Source organism: Botryllus schlosseri, chromosome 11 (genome assembly GCF_051294905.1).
Source record: "Botryllus schlosseri isolate E-star chromosome 11, Bs_hap1, whole genome shotgun sequence".
Classification (NCBI taxonomy): domain Eukaryota; kingdom Metazoa; phylum Chordata; class Ascidiacea; order Stolidobranchia; family Styelidae; genus Botryllus; species Botryllus schlosseri.
Window position 1 is genome coordinate 26,217,325 of NC_137246.1, and position 22,425 is coordinate 26,239,749.

General features: G+C 39.6%; 4 protein-coding genes across 4 annotated transcripts; all 4 read right to left on the minus strand.

Annotated features, from left to right (window-relative positions):
* Nucleotides 1–1,689: 1,689 nt before the first annotated feature.
* LOC145450410 (uncharacterized) lies at nucleotides 1,690–13,891 on the minus strand. The gene is made up of 8 exons (XM_080328937.1): nucleotides 13,759–13,891; nucleotides 13,603–13,661; nucleotides 11,544–11,652; nucleotides 9,275–9,385; nucleotides 9,127–9,210; nucleotides 5,279–5,388; nucleotides 2,865–3,579; nucleotides 1,690–1,934 (listed from the first exon to the last, which is right to left on the minus strand). Exons 1-8 carry the CDS (start codon nucleotides 13,865–13,867, stop codon nucleotides 1,792–1,794), a joined length of 1,440 nt encoding a protein of 479 aa, XP_080185063.1. The 5' UTR covers nucleotides 13,868–13,891; the 3' UTR covers nucleotides 1,690–1,791.
* On the minus strand, nucleotides 13,885–15,781 carry LOC145450429 (tyrosyl-DNA phosphodiesterase 2-like). Its single transcript, XM_080328956.1, has one exon. It carries the CDS (start codon nucleotides 15,762–15,764, stop codon nucleotides 14,814–14,816), a length of 951 nt encoding a protein of 316 aa, XP_080185082.1. The 5' UTR covers nucleotides 15,765–15,781; the 3' UTR covers nucleotides 13,885–14,813.
* A 19-nt stretch (nucleotides 15,782–15,800) lies between these two features.
* On the minus strand, nucleotides 15,801–17,697 carry LOC145450430 (tyrosyl-DNA phosphodiesterase 2-like). Its single transcript, XM_080328957.1, has one exon. It carries the CDS (start codon nucleotides 17,695–17,697, stop codon nucleotides 16,750–16,752), a length of 948 nt encoding a protein of 315 aa, XP_080185083.1. The 3' UTR covers nucleotides 15,801–16,749.
* A 34-nt stretch (nucleotides 17,698–17,731) lies between these two features.
* Nucleotides 17,732–21,852, minus strand: LOC145450436 (tyrosyl-DNA phosphodiesterase 2-like). Its single transcript, XM_080328964.1, has one exon. The coding sequence runs from the start codon at nucleotides 21,753–21,755 to the stop codon at nucleotides 20,898–20,900; it is 858 nt and encodes a 285-aa protein (XP_080185090.1). The 5' UTR covers nucleotides 21,756–21,852; the 3' UTR covers nucleotides 17,732–20,897.
* Nucleotides 21,853–22,425: the final 573 nt, after the last annotated feature.

Consider the following 22,425-nt stretch of genomic DNA (forward strand, 5'->3'; position numbering starts at 1 on the left):
CTTATTACTCGAGGCACACTGACAGTTAATTTACCGATATATTTTGTTATGGCTATGGAAAAAAAGTGAAAAATTCATCAAGATGAAATAATTTATTCATGAAATTGTTTAATGCGATATGTGCTCGCATTTCAATTTAACACAATGCTTTGATTCCTGCTTGAATGATGGCAGGCAGACTCGTAATTAATCTTCCATGGATAACAGCTGGCTTTTTATAATGTTTTACGTTTATGGGTGCCACCGCTTTGATTGCCTATCCCCTGGTCGTAACGCATCAGGATCGTGTACCAAACACTTTCGGACGGGCTTCGAAAAACGAGGGCAAATCGATTTGACTCGCTTTCGGGACGAGAATCCTACCATATACAAATCGGGTCGGAGGCGCTGTAGCACTTTACAGAATTGCTGAGCATGGAACGATTAAAACACCACAGGGTGTCATGCGAATGCTCTTTGTAGGTAGTTGGTCTGTGTATTTTTGGTATAGTCTTACTCGGCGCTTGCGTAATCTCTACCACGAAATCATAACGCATGCTACTAAGGATAACCTGATGATTGATTCGTGGCATGGGAACGATACTTAGTTCGCGTACATTTTGTAAAATAATCATTTGAATAAAAAACAATGAATAAAACATTTGTCACCGCACTTCAAGTCACGCCACCGGCAAACCTCTCGCGGCACCTACGTTAAAAATCATTGTTTACGGGAAATTCATGTGGCCATCATGAACGTTGAAAAACGCTACTGTGACGTCATATTGATAACAAGTCGCTTGCGGCCCTTGCCCACCACCCGATATTGTCACGAGCCGCCACTGGTCAGCCGTGTGAGTAATACCAAAGACCAGAACTGACACGCTAGACATCTCTGGTTGATTATACAATTGAATAGTATATTCATATTGAAATAAACCCGAATATTTTCGGCTGACACTCGTCAGGTGTAATCGTCAGCAACTAGAACACGCAAAGACGTGCTCCCTGCACTTCAACAAAGTAGTGTACGAATATAAGTGCCACTGTAATTGTGGCTACGTGGGAAGAAGCATCTGCAGGAACGCACAAACCAGTATGTCCCCAGATTTATCAGAATACGTGCATCGCGCTCGGTGAAAAGCTCACCCTTAACTCATCCGTTTAAGCTTGATGCTGACCGATCAAAGGCCATTAATTCTGCCATCGGCAAACATCTGTCAGATAATCCGATTTGTGCGAATAATTATCGAGATGACAGATTTCGCGTCGTTGGGAAGTGCCGTTCACACTTCCACTTGTGTGCCTTGGAGTCGACTTTTATCAAAATACACCAACCCAAACTCTGTCAACAAAAATAGTTCGTGTACCACCTAAAAATAATACATTGAACGCTCTCTCTTTCATGCTGGTGACGTCATATTTTGTGATACGATTGTTGATATACAATGTTCTTTCCAATTCTCTACTAGTTGCTGACGAGTGTCAGCCGAAAATATTCGGGTTTATTTCAACATGAATATCCTATTCAATTGTATATTGAAGTTCTGTACCTCCAAGAATCTCGGGTTTACTGTCACCTAACTGCACGGCTTGTTCGGCAAGCAGTCATATCTCAGCTCTCACCCTGCCTCAATCACTTTCAATAGCGTCTCGGAATGTCCACAAACCTGTCACTCCTCCCTCCCTCACGCATTTCGAGTCAATAAATCGATGAACACCGCATTTCCATATGATTGGCGGCGATAGACTTGTTGAAAAGATCGGCAAAGTACAGAAATGACGGAAAAGATTGCACAAAAGTAACAAAACTTAGGAACGGAAAGACGCGACATGGTTTTGCTTCATTTTCAACTTCCTTCGGTTCAAAGCCATTTGCTTCTTACGCTCAATCTCAGAAGCGGTGCACTTGTGGCTTTGAGATACGGGTTTTTCCTTAGCTTCCTTGCTCTTGCCTGAAAACACATATCAGCATTCATCTCATGGGAGAGGGCAACAAGATTTAACCAGTGGTGGTTATGGTCCTTAGCGTTGCTACTAAGATACTGACAGCAGCTTAAACAAGTAGATTTAGTCGAGGGGTTGTATACTTTTAGCAGCTAATCAAAGCTACTTTTGAAATTACAAGATGCATATTCGCTCGGGGTGTTCAAAAATGACCTTTTTCCTCGAATTGTACTGTCTACCTGATAAAATTGTTAGGTTATGTAATTTAAGCCTACACACAAAATTTGGTTCAATTCCAGCCAGTAGCCGCATTGCTACAGGAGAAGAAAGTATCTATTATCATATAAAAATAAATAAATAACTATTCAAAATTTTCTGTTCACCCCATGAAAGTGTTAGGCTGTCTATAGAAACGATGTTCACCAAATTTGGCTTAATTCTAACCAGCGAAAGCGGAGTTATTGCCGTCGAAAAATTTGAATCAAATAGCATTTACGGTGGGCACACATAATTAAAGAGTTGATCACCATAAATACTATTTTATCGATAATCCAAATTTTTTGATGGCAATAACTCCGCTTCCCCTGGTTTGAATTGACCCAAATTTGGTGAAAATCGTTTCTGTAGACAACCTAACACTTTCACGAGGTGAACAGAGAATATTTTAAATTGAAAATTTCTTCTGTAGCGATGCGGCTACTCGCTGGAATTGAACCAAATTTGGTGTGTAGGCTTCAATTAGGTAACCTAACAATTTTATCAAGCAGCCAGTACAGTTTGAGAAAAAGGTCATTTTTGTACACCCCTAATATTCGCGACTAGGCCAAAATGGCTAATGACAAAGGCGATTTTTTTCGACATATCAAAATTGTAGCATTAGGTCAAAAAATCGTCAAAATTTTTCACAAAGTCTGTCTATTAATAAATCAAAAACTCACCCTGAGACTCGGTCAGAGCCACGGCTTCCAAAAGAAGGTCGTCATCGTCAGACGAAAACGCGGCGACATTCTTTTGACAAGGCTTACTCGATACGCTGCGATGTGCCTGACCAGTTTCAGTACGACGTAACTTACAAGGGTTACTAGCTTCTGTAGATCTACCATGGGATGTTGAGGACTTGGAACTACATTGCGCTGTAGTTGGTTTACCATACGAAGCATGCTTAACACCGTTTACGTTAGGATTGCAAGTCGTTTTCACGGGGGACACCGCAGTTTTAGGGGCGCTAGGAACAGATTTAGTGTCTTTGATTTCGGCAAAGCTGTCATCCATCATAAAATCCTCCAACACTTCCAAAGGAATGCTGATATTCGCGGGCTTTGCGTCTTCCTTAGTCTTCTGCGCGGAACAGTTTGGCATTGTGACAGATCTAGTACACTTGGACGGATGAGCATGATTTTTATGCGTTGACGTGTTGGTATCCTTGTTTGAATCGGCAAAACCTTTCTTCAAAACGCCTGCTTTGTGCTTTTTCGGGCTGGGTTTCGGCGGGTCTGGAGTCTCCATCATAAAATTCAGGAAATTCTTTACTTTTCTGGGCTCTAGCCGAGGGCCCTTGTCGCTGTGGTTCTGGTTACGTGGCGCGCATGGCGTGCTGGATTTATTGGGTTTTACCAGTGGCCTGTCTTCGGTCTTGTGGGACGCTTGCGGCTTCTGTTGAAAATGAAAATTTTCACAATACTAGATAAATTGTTTAAACTTTAAATGTTAGACCTACATAGATATCGTGCAGTGTTTTCTCTTTGTTTTTCATGACTCATTTTAAAGGGTTCTAGTTTCTCCGCCAACAGTTAGAAATACAAATAGGGCTGGGCACAATCATTCAGGTCAGGGTTGTAATGACTCGAGTCATGATTTTTTTGGTGACTCGACTCGACTCGAGTCATTTTTTTCAAACGCATAAAATTACTCGATCAGAGTCAATTTGTGAATTGACTCGACCCGCGCTCGAGTCATTGTGCATGATTGTGGACTAGGAGGGCCGAGACAGACCTTCCACTGCTGTAATTTCAAAGAATAGTTAAGTCACCACACGGTTGAGATTTTGTTCATCGAAAAATCTTAGCTGCGCAAAAGAAAGCTGAAGTGATGACCTTTATTCCGAGGGAGCACGCAGTGAGTGCAGTGAGCCGTTCTATATCACTCGAGCAAAGTTGAAAAAAGTGGATTGAACTCAGAACTGAACACAATGACTTGCACTCGGACTCGAGTCACAACACTATGACTCGGACTCGACCCTATACTCACTGACTCGGTAGTGAATTGAAAATGACTCGACTAGACCCGAGTCAAAACTATAAAAATTATTTTTTCGAGTTATGAAATTATACGCTCGTCGCCACTAAGAGTTGTAATTTATCAACAAAGCTATGAAGGCTAGTGAAATCGGCAATTCTGCGATACAATCACATAGGTATGGTCATAAAAATTCCAAATTATATTGACACGGATCTTAAGCCGTACAGAGGGCATCACAGATTCAGTTTTTGTCAGCTTCTACATAGAATGGGATTCTTTAGAAGGGGGTGACTAACAGGAGTGTTCAAAAATCACTTTTCTCCTTAAATCCTACTGGCTACTTGACAAAATTGTTAGGTTACCTAATTGAAGCCTACACATCAAATTTGGTTCAATTCAGTAGCCGCATTGCTACAAGAGAAGAAAGTTTTTTTTATTTATAATAAAAAAATGAATAAATTTTTGTTTTAATTTTCCGTTCACACCATGAAATTGTTAGGTTGTCCATAGAAACGATGCTCACCAAATTTGGCTCAATTCCAACCAGTGGAATCGGAGTTATTGTCGTAGAAAAATTTTGGATTTGAATAAAATAGTATTTACGGTGACCAATTCTTTAATTATTTCTTATAGTTGTACCCACAGTAAATACTATTTTATTCAAATCCAAATTTTTCGACGACAATAACTCCGCTTCCACTGGTTGGAATTGAGCCAAATTCGGTGAACATCGTTTCGATAGACAACCGAACAATTTCATGGGGTGAACAGAAAATTTTCAAATTTTTGTTATTCATTTTCATATAATAAAGAAAAGACTTTCTTCTCCTGTAGCAATGCGGCTACTGGTTGGAATTGAACCAAATTTGGTGTGCAGGCTTCAATTAGGTACCGGTAACCTAACAGTTTTATAAAGTAGCCTGTTGAATTTGAGAAAAGTAATTTTTTAACATGAACATGAACATGATACAGCACACTCTACTGTGTGTGAATCAAATCGATGCTATCAAGCGTAGAAACGGAACCCAAGTTGTAAACGGGCGGTACAGATCCTGTATTTCATCAGTTTGTACAATGTACATAGAAGAGATGGCAACAGTGGATTTGTACAGACCATAGGCGTCAGTTTCAATTCTTTATCGACTTGCAAAAGGACCTCTTCTGTAAATATATCGTCGTCGGTCCATGCATCTGATGATGGCGACGGCGGCGCTACGGGTTGTGCTGAACACAAAATAGAAGAAATTGTATCGTCGGTTTAGCACTTCAAGCTTTTAGCGTTATGGTACTAAAGAAGTTTTGCGAAATTAAAAAATTTAGATGCGTACGGCGTACTAGGAATTCCAATAAACGAGACGTGATGTTACCGAAAATGTATGTGAAATGTAAGTGTGAATTCACAGGCAAATTTGGAATAGCCCACTCAAGTACGTTTCGGCTACCTGCACTAATACTTAATTAAGGGTTAGGTCCAATGTTCCCTCTAAGCTGCGCACGTGCGCAAATGCGCAGTGCTGAAGCGGTCTTTGCGCACAGAAAATCTAAGCTGCGCACAAAAAATCCGAAGTGATGTTTTTTTTTTCAAGTCGTTGCGCACTGTTGTCCAAGGGACCACGCAGGCGCGCAAACTCGTGAAAAATTAGAGGGAACATTGCCAGGGGCAAATAGTGTTATCGCTAAAGTATTACACCGAGGCACAAGTGCGACCCGCAAAGGTAAATATTGCGCTCCGTGAAGAAATGAGACTTTGAAGTCACGAGCGCCTAACGAAAAATCTTTTCTTTTAGTATGGTCTCGTACGCGTGAGCGATACTGATACCATTTCAATAGCGCATTATTTTCTGGGAATGGCGAAATAACATGGTTTAACAAAATTATAAATAACAAGGGGCTAGCTCGAAGGTAATCTGCGAGAAACTAGCGCATCGTCTTCTTCGCGTGTCATAAACATTGCGTAAGATTTTCTCAGGACCGTAACTGTCGCACCCCAAACCCTCAATTAGGGGCCGAGATCGAAGGGAGCCCAAAATCATTTCGTGAATTAACATAAATCATGGTGTAATTTTTGGGAATTTTTCAAAATATTTTTCGCGCTGCGCGCGAATTAATTTTGTCAAATATCTTGATTAATGGGTACCCTTCCCACAACAAAAAATACACGTGATTAAGAGAAATGGGCACTTGGGCGTCGGCCATTACCTTGCCACGACGCACCAAGACATATGAAGTTATAGGCTATGTGACATGCGACTTCGAGAAGTGCGCCAAAACGATCAGCAGCGAGAAAACCTTGGCCGAAAAGGACTGCCCTATATGCTGACCGAAAACTTCGATTCATACATATAAGTTTAGTTGTCCATAGGTGCGTAAATGGCTGGCGCTGTATGTCAGTGTTGGGATGACTCGAGTCATGACTTGACTCGAGTCAGACTCGAGTCAACTTTTTTGTATGACTTGACTTGACTCGAGTCACTTTGGAAAAATGACTTGACTTGACTTGACTCGGAGCTTCAAAAATGTGCATTGACTCGTGACTCGGCGCAAAATTTACGAGTCAATTTCAAGTCATTAAGTAAGCGGTGTCGAATAAATCACTGTATCTTGTGGATGTTCGGATTGTTCGAGATACCCTGGTGTCACTTGTGAGAACAACCAGTCATTCACTGATTGTACGATACAAGGTTCCTCCATTGTTCGATCACAAATAAATTGACCGCAATGTAGAAAATTAATCTAAATATAAATGTGTCTCTGTTTCTTAGACGGCTCAATGCTTACGTTGACCAGTGCTCACATTTACCAATCCTCTTGTGTGATATAAATCGAACGAATATATTGGGTGCGTTTATATTCTCATGGAAGTGTAGATAAGTAGTGTAGGCTATTGTACCATATCAATTTGTTTCAACTTCTCGAAGCTTCGTATTAGGTCCTATATTTTGGCTGATAAGAACTGACTGTAGTATGGAGCTCTACAGTTACTCACGTACTTTATTAGCAGTTCTACGTGTGCGTGAGCGATATACCGTCTTTTTGCATGCATATTTAACGAGATACTCGTTATTTGATTAAGATAAATGATTATTTAATCTGTCTTTCACACAGCTAGCAAAATGTAATGACTTTGAATCGTCACTGATACTTCGAAAATTCAATTGACTTGAATTGTGACTTGACTCGTGACTCGACTTGACTTGACTTGACTTGACTCAAGTCACATCCAAAAAACGAGTGACTTGACTTGACTCGAGTCACCTTTGAAAATCGATTGACTTGACTTGACTCGAGTCAAAATCTGCGATGACTCGAGATGACTCGTGACTCGAAGGTAGTGACTTGATCCCAACACTGCTGTATGTTCATGTGCTGGCGATCCGAGTCCCACAACAAGACAAATGCCATATCGAGGGAACATTATTTGCCAGTAGAGAAATACCAATTTTAAATCGTGTTCGTGTGTTAGTTTAGTACGTTTGAGCGATTTCAATGTCTTTTGACATAGCCGATAGGAGGTCGCGAAATAGCATCATGTAACGAAGTCATTATACCAACGGGTGCGCCCGAAGATGTTTAATTAATATTTAGAGGACCTACCTTTTCTAACACACCTCACTCGATCAGCTTTACCTGTAAGTCTGATTATATGAGCAGAGAGAGGATAAAAATGGATAGCAATAGATATATGAAATTCCCGATCATATTGATCGGTTCAATCATGAATCATATAAAATTTTCGCGCTTCGCGCGTTCAGGCGACACAACCACCAAACCGGCCCCCGATTTAGATAATAATTATCGGGCAAAAGCGCAGAGCCCGATAGGGGTGTCTGGGGGGCTACGAAGTTAAATTTATCACCTTATGTGGGGGCTGGTTGCGCACTATTGTCCAAGGGCCTGCGCAGTGGGTTAACAAAAATTAGAGGGAACATTGGTTAGGTCTTTAGTTTACTATGCACATTTTGCATTTGCACATGACTCGAAAAAAGGTCAAATCAATCCCAGCGCGTACCACCACTGAAAAATGTCCCTTTTTTAGTAAATTCACCAGCGATCAGAGTTATTTCCTAATATACATGTCCTCTTTTTCGAATCCGTGAATATGGGGGGGGGGGGGTAAAAATTGTGTCCACCGTGCTAAAGTTTACGAATTCTTGACAAATGCTTGTCTACGAAACTATTTACTCAAGAAATTTTCAGATCTTACTATTTTACTTCAAAGTAGCTTTGAGTAGAAAATTAGAGTATTACTTCTACTTCTACTTGAGCAGGAACTACTTCAACTGCCCCTGGTCAAGCCCTTGATAAACGCAAAAACAAACGAAGCCTGATAATTATCTGACCGATTAGATTTTCTTCAGGGCTTTAGGGTTGCAATGACTCGAGTCATTTTCTCAAACCAGGGAAATGACTCGACTTGGACTCGAGTCATTGCGCATGAATCGAACCAAGTCATATGACTTGAGGCTCAGACGGCCAATACCGACATTTCATTGTAATTTAGAATAGTGAAGGAACCGCACTATTGGGATTTCGTCTATTGGTACTGGTACTTGAAAATGCCACCAGAAACTGCTAACAGTGAGGAAAATTAGTATATTATGAATGCGAACCATTCGATATCACTAAACAGAGTTATACAAGGTGGGTTTAACGAGACTTTAACTGGAAACGGAGCGGTCAACACAATGACTTGGACTTGAGTCATAATACAGTGACTCGGACTCGACCCTCTGCTCGCTGACTTGGACTTGGACTTGGACTCGGACTACGACTTGACTCGGTGGCGCATTAAAAATGACTCGACTTGACTCGAGTCAAAACTATATAAGTGAGATTGACTTGTGACTCGTAGTCTTGTGACTTGGTTACAGCCTTGCAGGGCTGGTCGGTCAGGCAAAGCTACGGTAAATGCCAGTTTGGCAACCTAATTCACCGTCTTATGCAAAACACGACAGCACTCACTTTTAAATGTACTTTTCAACGTAGCCGGCAGCTCTTCTCCGTTTCCTGACAAGTTGAAAATAACGTCCAACGACGAATTTCCCACTTTTCAAAAGAGACAATACTTAATCGCTCGGTCGCGAAGGTAACAAAATATCAGCAGCCTTACGATTTCCAAACGGAACAGTGTGTAGATCCAACAATTCATCGTCGCTGTCCTCACAGTCTCCTGAAATCTCCGGTATATTCAACTTGGCGCATACAGGTTGCGAGTTGTCATCTTAAAAATATTGTAGCGTGATATACCGTAATTTTCCAAGTATAGTACGCCCCCATGTATAATACGCACCCTTAAAATGGCATGAAAATTCTGGGGAAAAGCCTGTACCCATGTATAGTACGCACCCTGTATTCACAGTAGGCTATATGAATAGCTGTGTTTTAGTATGCGATGTTGTTCTGTTTTGCGATGTCACTGTCGAACAATCATGACATAACCATCGCTAATCATTATGCAATTAACGGCATTGTCTCTAAACGATAGTACAGAGCAGCAAAAGCCTGCGAGGCTGGCGACAAGATAGTTCGGGCCAGCGACACGACGTCTTGCGCACGAGGCCTATTACAGATGCGATTGCTAATCATTATACAAGTAACGGTATTGCCTCTATACGATAGTAGAGAGCAGCCAAAGCCTGCGAGGCCGGCGACGCGACATCTTGCGCACGAGGTCAGATGCGATTGCTCAGGCCATCGGCTATGTTTAACACGCTTTTTGCTAATTGGTAGCGCGTTACACTGATAATACGAATTACTGGGCACGATGGCTGAAAGTGATGCGTGATTGGAAACAAACATGAAGAAAGGTGTGATTTCAAGTTTTTTATCGGGGGGGAGATCTTTTCAAGCGTGTTGCTCCCATGTATAATACGCACCTCGTGAAAATTTTGCGGATTATACATGGAAAATTACGGCAGTAACATTACACTTTAGTTGAATCCGTTGTTGAAAGCAGTGTCCCGTAAGACTCGGGCTGTCGGGCATGCTTTGAATAGAATTCGTTCACAATGTCATGACCATAATCTTCAATAGCACCCAGTTGCAAAAATATGGGTTGAAGTTGCATTAAACTCGAACCTGATCACTGAGGAGTGAACACAATGATTTGACTCAAGTCTCAACACTGTGACTCGGACTCTACCTTCTGCACCATGACTTGAACTCAGACTTGACTCAGTCGTAGATTTGTAAATTGACTCGACTTGACTCAAGTCAAAACTATCAAGTTACTATCAAGGCAAGATCAGATTGCGAACCTTGTGACTTGGTTCAATTTATTGAAAAAAAGTAATAATAGTTGTAGAATCTCACACTTTAAATACTATTTTTTCAAATCCAAAATTGTGTACTCCAATAACTTTGCTTCTTCTGGTTGGAATTGTGCAAAATTTGCTATACATCGGTTGTTTAGACAACTCAACAATTCCATGAGGTTGACAGTAAAATTTGGAAAAAAATTTACTGCATTTATTACCACCGAAAATTATGCTTTTACACTCTGGTTTGGTGTACCAATTCAACAATTTCATCGAATAGTCACTAAAATTTGAGAAAAAAAAAGTTTTGTTTTGAATAACAATAGTCTCAAAGTCGTGCTAATAAAGGTTGGCGACCACTGCCTTGCGCGTAGTAGTAGGGCCTGTGTAAATAAATCAACTCGGGGACATGTTGAACATGGAGAGATTAGTCAATGGAACAATACATAATATAGGGCCAGTCTTATCATCACCTATTTATTGTTCTGATGAAAGAGAGTAGCTTCAATGATTGCAGAATCTCATTCGAAAAGATTGGGCCCCATTTTCTTTTTATTGATAGGGCAAACAAGATTCCTGCAAGATCAAATTTGCTGTACGCCGAGTCAATCTGGTTCAGGTGCAAGTCACAATAGCAACTGTGACATCAGTTGAATGTAAACTAATGGGAGTTGAAAAGGCGTTTTCAAAAACTGAAGCCGCCTACATTAGGAGCAATGAAAAACTCCGTAAGCTGTTTACAAATATGACATTGCTGCATAGCCAGCAACTACTACCCTACAAAGAATTCATTCTACTTTCCACCATGACAAGAACCATTTCAAAATGCAGCTTTTCAAAATTTGATTAGAATTGGACATATAGCTACACATTTTTTTCAAATGAGGTTAAAATTAGAATTTTGAATTAGCAAAAACTACGTTCATTTTCATGACCTTTAAGAATGGAAAATGTATGTACAGCTAGCTTGGCTGGTTTCGCATTATACAGTTTTCCCGTAGCATTTTCAGGAAAACCAGAAAATAGATTAAAATTCAAATGAGAGAATAGAAACGTTAGAAGAGAATTAGATTACTGGCATCTAGCTCTAACAACTGGAGTCATCTAGAAGTATTAACGTACTTTCTCTCGAAGCCTTCCTAAGCGCGTTGATGATTCGATTTGCTTCTTGTTTGGATCGTTCGAATTGCAGATAGTCGAGGGAAGCGAAATGCATGGGCGCCACTTTTCTCTGAAATAACACGGTTCAGTTAAATCGCGATCGCATGGAGAGCCAAAGAGGAAAATACATGATAAGCAAGACATGTTGAGGAATGATATGCGTTTCATTGCTACATCACGACTATACTCGCAAATTAGTTGAAAACCAACAGACAGGGCTGAAGTACGAAGCATGCACATTAGGGTTGATCAAAAAAAATTTTCAAAATTTTGTGGCCATTTGATAAAATTGTCACGTTGGCTAACAAAAAACACTTCGCACCGAATTCAGATATATCAGATTCAGGAAATTTTAAATCTATTATAGAAATTGAAAAAATAAAAATAAATTAAATTATTAATTTCATGGGGTTGACAGTTATAATTCAATAAGTGTTTAAAATGCGATACAACACAAAACTTGGCTCCATAGAACAAGTAGACGCGAAGTTATTGGAATTGAATAGTATATTCATATTAAATGAACCCGAATATTTTCGGCTGACACTCGTCAGGGGTAATCGTCAGCAACTAGTAGAGAATTCGAAAGAACAGCGTATATCAACAATCGTAACACAAAATATGACGTCACCAGCATGAAATGTCGAATACGAGAGCGTTCAATGTACTATTTTTAGATGATATACGAACTCTTTTTGTTGACACAGCCTTGGCTGGTGTATTTTGATAAAAGTCGACTCCAAGGCGCACAAATGAAAGTGTGAGCGACCCTTTCCGAGTATGCGAAATCTGTCGTCTCGATAATTTTTCGCACAGGCGGGATTATCCAACAAGTGTTTGCCAATTGCAGAATTTATGGCCTTTGATTGGTCCGCATCAATCTTGAGCGGGTGGGTTAAGGGTGAGCTTTTCATCGAGCGTGTTCTAATGAATCTAGGGACATGCTGATTTACGCGTTCCTGCAAGCGCTTTGACGTTCTTCCCATGTAGCCACAATCACAGTGGCACTTAAATTCGTAAACTACATTGCTTTGCTGAAGTGCGGGTAGCACGTCTTTACGTGTTGCGGGGAGCAGTTGCGTTGTCGTGAAAATCACGTTGGTCTTCACTGTGTCGTAACACTTATTGACCGCTGAAATCAATTGCTTTTCAAAGCGGGTGGAAATAGGCCCTATCCAAGGTAGATGGATGTAAACATCTTTGGTTGTTCGTTCGGTAGGCTCTATTGACTTTTCTGCATTGAAATGCGTTACTTTCCTCTCTATGCCACGGTTGATGACATGTTCAGGGTAACCGTTATCAAGTAAGATTTTCCGGATATTGTCAAGTTCTGAGTTCAGTTTATTACCCGAACATATCATCAACGCTCTATGCACGAGGGTGCCTATGAGGTTGATTTTTCTGCGGCTAGGACTAAATGAGTTCCAACGAAGGTATTGGCCAGTGAATGTCGGTTTCCGGAAGATTGATGTTTCAAATTTATTGGTATCATGTTTTTCGACTAAAACGTCCAAAAATGACAATGAGTTGTTTCGTTCTTTTTCAATTGTGAATAACAGAGCCGGGTGAAGCGAGTTTAAGTGAATGAGAAATTGATCACAGTCTATCTCATTTCTGAAAATGACAAAAGTATCGTCTACATAACGTCGGTACAACACCGGTTTATTGGAGTACGAAATTTTGGTTTTGAAAAAAAGTATTTACGGTGGGAAATTCTTCAATTATTATTAATTACATTATACATCTACCTACCATAAATAGGCTAATAATATTTCAAATCCAAAATTTTGAATATCAATAACTTTGCTTCTACTGGTTGGAATTTATACAAATTTGCTCTACATCGTTTTTGTACACAAGTTCACAATTTCTGATGTTGCCAGTCACATTTGAAATTTTTTTTTGAAAAAAACTCCGATAGTTTCGCTTCAACCAAGCCAACCTAATAATTTCATCGAATAGAGAGCAAAATATGAAGATATTTTTGAACATGCAGCCTTAGAGTTGACATGTTACTTACCGTGACTCTTGGAAGCTTTGGGCTTGTCGAACAGTCCTCATCTCTTCTGATGGGCGGGCCTGTAAACATACCGTGTCTAATTTAATCGCAGGTAAAGGTTCAAAGCACTGCTTTGTTAGACCAAGCCTGCTTTTAGAAGAAACATAGGAACCTTACCCTGAAGGCGCTTCCAGACTGCAGGAGTTGGTGAATCGTGGTCCCACGTTACCTCCACCTTCTCATTGAGACATTGAGACATGACTGCTGCAGCAATGCAGTCTACCATCGACTATATACGACTGAAAAAAAAGAATTGTCATGGCAGTGATACGTGCTGGCGCGGTATCAAATAAGAACAGGGAGCGGGAGAACAAGAAAAACGTAGGCAGTGAAAGAGTAATTAACACAGTTTAATAAAATTAATGCCGCACAATGTGGATGATTATGATTTGCAATTCATAGAGAAGGTAAATTTCAGAAGATTGATTTGTGAGCTGCGATTCACTATATGATCCAGATATTGACCTTGCTTGTAAACGGAAAAATATTGAGTACCAAATTCATTCATAATTGAAAATCTCCAAGTGCCAAATTAGACATTTTAACACCATGTTATAAACATAATTAGACATGTTTGGGTATGAAATAAAAAAATATGATTTAGAGGCAATTTGACAAAATACCAATGCATCGTAAATGAAAAAATACTGGATTCAGTAGCAATCGAAAATCACCATGTAATGTACCAAATTTAAATATTTAAGACGATATTTTAAACTGCTTTAGGTAGCCTATGTATGGATATGAAATTCAGAAGTATGATTTTGAGGCAATTTGAAAAAATTGGAATTCATTGTAAATGAAACTATTGTGAATTCATTCGGAATTGAAAATCACCATGTACTAAATTCTGAATTTTAACGGGATGTTATAAACTGAATCAGACATGTCTGAATATGAAATTGATAATTATGATTTTAGGGCAATTTAAACGAGGCAATATAAGGCAATAACCGAGAATTTACATCAAGTCTGGAATGCTAAAAAAATACCAGAAATTCCGAGTCGTTTTGGCTTTGAACAGAAAAAATCACATGCAATAAAGATACTCGCAAGGATTGCTTATCCAAATGAAATTTTGCATGTTCGATACACGAAAAAAAATTGTGCAAGAAACTTTTTCGAAAAGAACACAATATTAGATTTTGGCCTTGTAGCGTCAAAATTTTGATTCAATCGACACCAAAATGAGCCAAGATACCCCAGTGATCAGACGGAAACTTTCCACAGTCGAGTCGGTCTGTGCCGACAAATTTCATACTTCTCGGTTTGTACACTCTCCTATTTGACTCCTTCTCCACTCTAGCGTACAATCTCTCAAACCGTAGTCTCGCTTTCCCGTCTTTGATTTGGTTATCGTTTTCAGTCAAATCCCACGAATATCTGCAGTTCTGCGGTGATCCGAGCATAACCCACACGTCGTTCACCAAATTCACGTCGAATTCAGACTTGGACACGACAGAATTGTACTCCGCATCACGAAGGTTAGTGTCCCCCCCAAAAATGACGGTACGATCTGGACCAATATGCTTCATACTGTTAAACAAAGTCATTAGTTGCCTTTTGCGTTCCGCTGCCCCTTCTCTTGTGCTTTCCAGATGTGACGTTAACAAAACAACATCACGGTCTTTACATTTAGCTTCAACAACCAATATTTGACGGGCCTGCATGGAGCTTGGAAAAGGCACCACACGAGCCTTTGTAGGAGTCAAAATTTCCGTGTTAACGAATATCGCTGTGAAATAATGCCCACACATGCCAGACAGCTCCGTGGGGGAGAACGATTTGTAATTTGGCCTCAACACACTTTTCAGATAGTGATAAGTCTCCAAGACAACTTCTTGCAACATAACCACTGTCGGCCTGTGTAATTTGATGATGCCAACGATAGCTTGCGTTCGTACGTTCAGAAAGTCTTCGAGAAGTCCTTGAATATTCCATTCCAGCACTGAGATTTGCGTGAATTTACTATCGTGGTCGTCGATCATATCCGCACTTATATTGTCCTCAAAAAAGATCCCAATGGCTTTCTGCACATCTCCAGCGGATAGTTCCAGGTAATACGCCGCGATTTGTTCGTTGTTGGATTGAGTGATTTCGAGAAATTGTTTGACACCATCCATCGTAAGTTCACTTGATAGTACTAGTAATAACTACAATTGCATTGAAAGAGAAAAAAATGGAATAGTTATACACTACAGTGATAGTGCAATTTGTTTTTAAACATTCGGTTCAAGTGCAGTGATAAAAAGGTTGGTATACAGTGGACGAATTAGACAGAGAAAATCAGTGACACTACAATTGCATTAAATGTGAAAGAATATAATAGTTATACAGTGTTAGTACAGTTTCTTTCCCACATTTAATCCAAGTGCGGTAATGAAAGGGCTAATGAATACAGTGGACAAACTAGAGATTTAAAATTAGTTTCACTTTGTTTCTAACGATGAATAAGGCCTATATTAACAGTGTCTTCCCAATATCAAATATTGATTTTCATATCGCCCAAGTGCTTATATATTAAATAGTTATGCTATACCAATTTCTTTTCAAATATTTGATGGAAGTACTCTTAGTAGGCTACTGTAATAAAATAGTTGGATACAGTGCAGGCCTACAAAATCAGATAAAATCAGCAACACACCAAATAAAAAATAAAGGTCTACTTTCAAATGAATTACAAGTCATTCACATAATTCTGTACCCGGGTGTGTTAGGCAAAAGTAGATGACTAGGCTATATTACTGACAGTGAATAGGTCTATATTGATAGCGAGTTCACATAACCAATAATTGATGGACATGGTTGTTCTAAGAGAATAAGCAACAAAATTCCAGAGTAAAATTGAAGAATGCACAGTAAATTTCAACTATAAGGTGCTGAAATCGCTAAGTGCATAGAAATTTACAGCTAAAATCAAATTCAACAGTCAATAATATGTCAGGTTTGATAATGATCAAATGCTGAGTATACTCAAGAGTCAAGATACCCCCTAAGTCAGAATGGAACATGACCCAGCTTAATCGTTATGCGCCAAATTGTGTGTTTACGGCTATACACCTACAATGATATCCAAAGTCAATAATACATCGATAAATTTCATTGTCATCAAATGCTGAAGGTAGTCAGGATGCCCCAGTGGTCAGAAGGGAACATGTCACAACGTAACCGTTCCGTACCAACAAATTCCATATCCCGAGGTTTAAAAACTTTACTGTTCGACTCCCCCACTACCCTTGCATACAGTCTGTCAAATCGAAGCCTCGGTTTATACTTTCCAAAATCGTCAATGTTATCATTGTGTCGCATATCCCAGGAATATCGACAACGCTCGGGAGAGCCCAGCATCGCCCATACATCATTAAACAAATTCACATCGAACCGACCAGATGAGACAATAGCGTCAAACTCATAATCACGAAGATTAGTGTCTCCCCCAAATATTACTGTGCTATCAGACGGAAACGCTTTCATTACATCGAACAAAGTCACGAGTTGCTCTTTCCTCTCATTAGCGTACGGCTTTGTGCTTTCAAAATGCGAAGTTATCAGAATTACATCTTGGTTCAAACATTTTATTTCAGACACTAGGATATGCCGACCTTGACGAGAATTCGGAAAGATCTCACAGCGGGGTTTGGTTGTTGGAGTAAATACTATTGTACTTATAAAAATTGCTGAGAAATATGGACATAACCCACAGAAAGGTGCCAAAGAGACATAATAAGGGCTCAAGGCCTTTCTCAACTCATCGTATGTCTTAGGAATCACTTCTTGCAACAGAATGGCGGCGGGTAAATGATGTTTTACAATGCCAATAATTGCCTTAATTCGCTCATCCAAACATTCATCGTCAAGTCCGTCAATGTTCCATTGTAAGACCGTGAATTTAGTTAGTTTGCCGAGCTTCCAGGTAGGTATATCGCCTCTTGCGCAGTGCATATAAAATACACCAATCGCTCTTTGCACATTCCAATCGCAAAGCTCCAAGTAATGTTTCGCCATGTTTATATTCGTAGCTTTAGCATTATGAAGAAATTCCTTTACGCACTCCATTGCATTGCTAGTGGTAGCCTACATAATAAGACTGCTGGAACGTGCAAAAATTGACACCATGACACTTTTGTAGGGATATGAATAAAGATATATATTGCAAATCTGGATAAATTATAGCAAAATACGGTAAGCAAAAATAAGCAGATTGCACAATCATTACTGCATAGATATATAATTGGATAATAATGCCTTCAAAATAATAAGCTCACATCATTCAATCACACTTATCTAGAATCTTTAACCAAGAATTTAGGAACATACTGACACAAATAACGGTACAGAAAATATATTCAATATTATCAGGTACAGGTAGGCCTAGTTCTATAAGTACAGAAGTTCAATATACAATTGAATAGTGTATTCATATTGAAATGACACTCGTCAGGGGTAATCGTCAGCAACTAGTAGACAATTGGAAAGAACATTACATTCAAGATACTAATATAGTTCTACTTATATTCAATTACATTAATAGTAAAAGTTATTTATTTGTAAAAAATGTGATTCGAATCAATATCCATGCCAAAATATTGAATCCAATTCGAATAATCCACATAAACAGCATAACCACTTTAATATCAGAGGTATGTTTCTGGTAACGTGGTCTTGAAAGCATAAAAGCTCTCCACATCTAAATAAAGGATGCATATTGTATAGTTTTGAACTCTTAGTTCAGCAGAAGTGCAGGAATGTTCTTAAAAAGATCAGTCATCAGATTGAATACAGGGAGCGTTACAAACTCTAATAAAAATGTTTTACAAGCAAAACAGTTGCGTCCATATTCTTCAAAAAACTCCTGCAAATGAGCAGGAAGTTTTTGGAAAAATCTAAATTTGCAGTCATTTTAACGAATGTGTAAGTTACAAATAGCAATGCCCATTGATGAATATAACACATATTAAACACATCTAAAGGTGAATTCAGCTAACACTCACAAACAAAATCATGACTCGTACACAAGATGTACTTTCAAGAGATTCTTGTATAATAATTCAGAATATAATTGAATAATATGTTGATATTGAAATTTAAAGGAAAAGAAAGGACGTAGTTAATTTTTTTCCATGTTTTTGCGGCATATACACCGACTCATGATACAGATACACACGATCTGTGCATATGCATACCATGAGTGCATGATGTGCATATGCCGCTGGACAAGGAAGGTGCAGATATAGCCTTTTACGGCTTTCTAAGTCTTGCACCACCCCTCCATGCTATAGTAATGCATAAGCGCCAAGCAGGGAAGTCATGGATACCAGTGTTACTAATCAGGTCTTTGGTCTGACCCGGCCGGGGATCGAACCCACGACCTGCAGATCAAGAAGCCGGACGCTTCACCATTACGCTATCTTGTCTTGTATTCAAGATGTGGCCTACTTCGAACACGGTTGCCGGTGAACTCGGCACTTGGTGAATTCGGCCGTCGGGAAATTTTGTAATTAAGTGTATTAACGACTATGAATATGAATTAATAAACTAATAATAGTATTATAAGGATTAGAGAGTTTACGATACTGCAATCCGCACAAACAATGATGTCGAGGGATGGCACACCCGCCTGAACATGCGAGGACGGCGCAACCTGTCTATGTTAGGGTTGCCATACGTCCGGAATTTCTCGGACATGTCCGGAATTTCACTGTTCAAACTAGCGTCCGGGAGGAATTTCCAAAATATGCCAAATGTCCGGAATTTTGAAGATTTGACGTAGGCTCGTAATTTTTTCGTAAATCAGCATAAAAACAATATTTTTTGGGAATATTTATGCTAATGCATGATATTTTTCTTCGCGCCGTGTGCGATTTCCTATCACATTTATTGATTTTAATATGGAGACTACCACCCTCGAAAAAACTGCAATAAAATATAAATAAAAACAACCTTCATTTACTGGAATAAGCTTAATTGTAATCGCAATTATAGGAGAACCGTATATTTCTAGAGGCCGTTTAAATGCTTTATTCAATGATAGTGGTTCAAAACGGGGGGGTCGTCGTTTGCCTTTATTCTGGGATTTGCGAATATGTTGAACGTAATCAGCTTCCAAAATAGCCCGTAAGTCTAGGCAAAGGTGCTGACTTCTTTCAGTAATCAGCTCGTCAAATTTTGATATGGGACAAGGAACATTTTCAAATTGGAGATGGAGTCGCGACCATATAAAAGGTTGGAAACCACAGGATGTGGGGTGTTTATAAAGCTCCGTGGTGCGCACCCGCATAATGCTGATAAACAATGTTATCGGTAGGACATGAACATGACTTAACGATGTACAATTACGCTCCCTGTATTTTTGAACTCATCATCCTCCACCAGCTCTACCGCTAACTCTTGTCATGTGGGCGGAGAGTAGTAGGCCTATCTATATAGTAATATATGGAACGACCAATATTATTGACAGAATCCATTCAAATACCAGATGCATATAGAAACCAGATTCATATAGCAAGCACCCCCCTGCATCGATTACCCTATAGTGTGGGCTATTTGGGCGGGAGGGGACTGAAAACACGTGCTTTCGGTCCCGGTTACATAACCACACAGCCACGTACTCCTGAACCGGATCGTGACCACCTCTGGTCTATGAGCAAAGCTTTGTTAGTGTGACGTCATAACTCATTTAAATCCACTAGTGGGCGCTTAAGAGTGTCCGGAATTTGGGTTGCTGAAATATGGTAACCCTAGTCTACGTATAACCTCATTCTTCCCTTGAATAAGGAAGCGTCGTTCTCGTACTAACAGGGGGGCCTCCTCTCTGAAGGGAAGATAAAGAAACGATGCCGCAGAGAGTGTCGATTAATTGATGGGCAATTATATAAACTCTGGAATCAGTTCAAGAAAGGGAGGAAGACCCTGTCTGCCTACTAAAAGAAATTACTGGTATTAATGGGCCTATTTGTGAAGAACAAACCTGATTAGATTAGATTTTTATTTATATTAGTTGTGTTTTTATCGTTTTTATTTATATATTAGATGTGATATTCTCTATTAGCCAATGGGACTCGTATACCTGATTCAATTGGTCGTGTGAAGCTGGTCAGAGTAGGGCAGGCTGTTAAAGGTTATGATTCTTTCCATATGACCAAAGGTAACTAGCTGCGGCTTCTTATTCCAGATGATATTCACCGAGGGCCGAGTACACCAAGGTCCGAATTCATCAAGTGCCGAGTTCACTGGTAATCTCGAACACAGATTGAGTTTTACCGATGATTAGACACGTTGAAATCCAACATAATTCCCCAGTGATCCGAACAAAACATCCCGCAAGGCAGCCTCTGTGTCCCCACAAGTTCCATATGATGCGGCTCGAGGTAAGCACATCTTTTGTCCAGTGATTTCCTAACGAAAACTCTATCGAGACGCTTTTCGAAGCGGTCAAAGTCTTGAACTCTTTCATTGTCATTCACCGATGGATCCCAGGTGTATTTGAGATTTTCAGGTTCCCCGATTTTTTTCCAGGCATCTTCAACTTTTGATTCATCAAATCTATTGCTTTTTACAGTTTCATCAAATTCTTCATCAAGCAGGTTAGTGTCACCTCCGTAAATGACTGTATTTCGGGACTTCTCTTTGAGCATAAAATCATTCAAAGTAGAGAGTTGATTTTTTCTTTCCTCTGAACGATTCAAAGTGCTTTCAAGATGCGAATTTACCAGAGTAACAACAGTCGAATTTTTCAAAGTCATTCTCACAACAAGCATGTCTCTTGCTTGAGTGGAATTCGCGAATTTTATCAGCTCAGCTTTGAAGCAATGTTTGCTACTAGATCTCTTCACGAATGTGCCAGTGAAATACCTGGGTTTTATATCTCGCATTTCAAAGGTTGAATGATTAATATATTCGGATTGTAGATGATTTGAGATTTGACTGTAAGAGTCCGGCACCAGTTCTTGCAGCAGAATTGCGTCGGGTTTGTGGTTATCAATTATGCTTAGCACCGACTCTGTTCTTTCTTGAAGATGATCAGTCCGAAGGCCTTGAATGTTCCATACGATTATTTTAAATTGTGTGACTTCTACATCGGAATCCCCACCGCGACTGCAACATAAACCGAACATGCTGAAGCTATACAGTACAGATACAAACTCAACAAACCAACAGGGATGCCCTATTTTGTTTGAGTATTTGTCACTTGGCGGGGTGTCACGAAGATTGCGACGGCACTTGTGGTTGTATTCGAATGGCTACAACGGGGAAGCGGGAACGGATGTGATTCGTCATCATTACAAAATACCGGTACAGACAAGACGGCGTCGGACCACATGCATGATTTCATTCTTTTTATTTATCATAATCATAACAGGTGGTTTTATTACTTTCATCCGAGCTAACTGCTACACACTATAATCGTGGGGTTACCATTTTGGTAATCTGAAAAGGAGGACCCTTTTTAAAAAAAAATGTCAGACTTACAATACTGGAGTAAAATCCGGAAAAATGGTAAATTTTTCCCGACTTTGTGGTTGGTTGACTAAAAAAAGGTCATTTTTCCGACTGGACTCCAGAAATTCACACTTTTGTTAAATTCTTCGTTGGTTGACTCAATGCTATATATTAGGGATGGTGTGAACGCGAGGTTCACGTTCGCGTTCTGTGTGTGAACCTCGGAAATTTAGAGGTTCGCGTTCACAACAGAACCTTGGTAGGTTCTGCACTGTGAACCTTTTTGGTAAATAGTAATTTGGACTTCACTATAAGATCTTTGGTTAAAATATATTGCATTTCAAC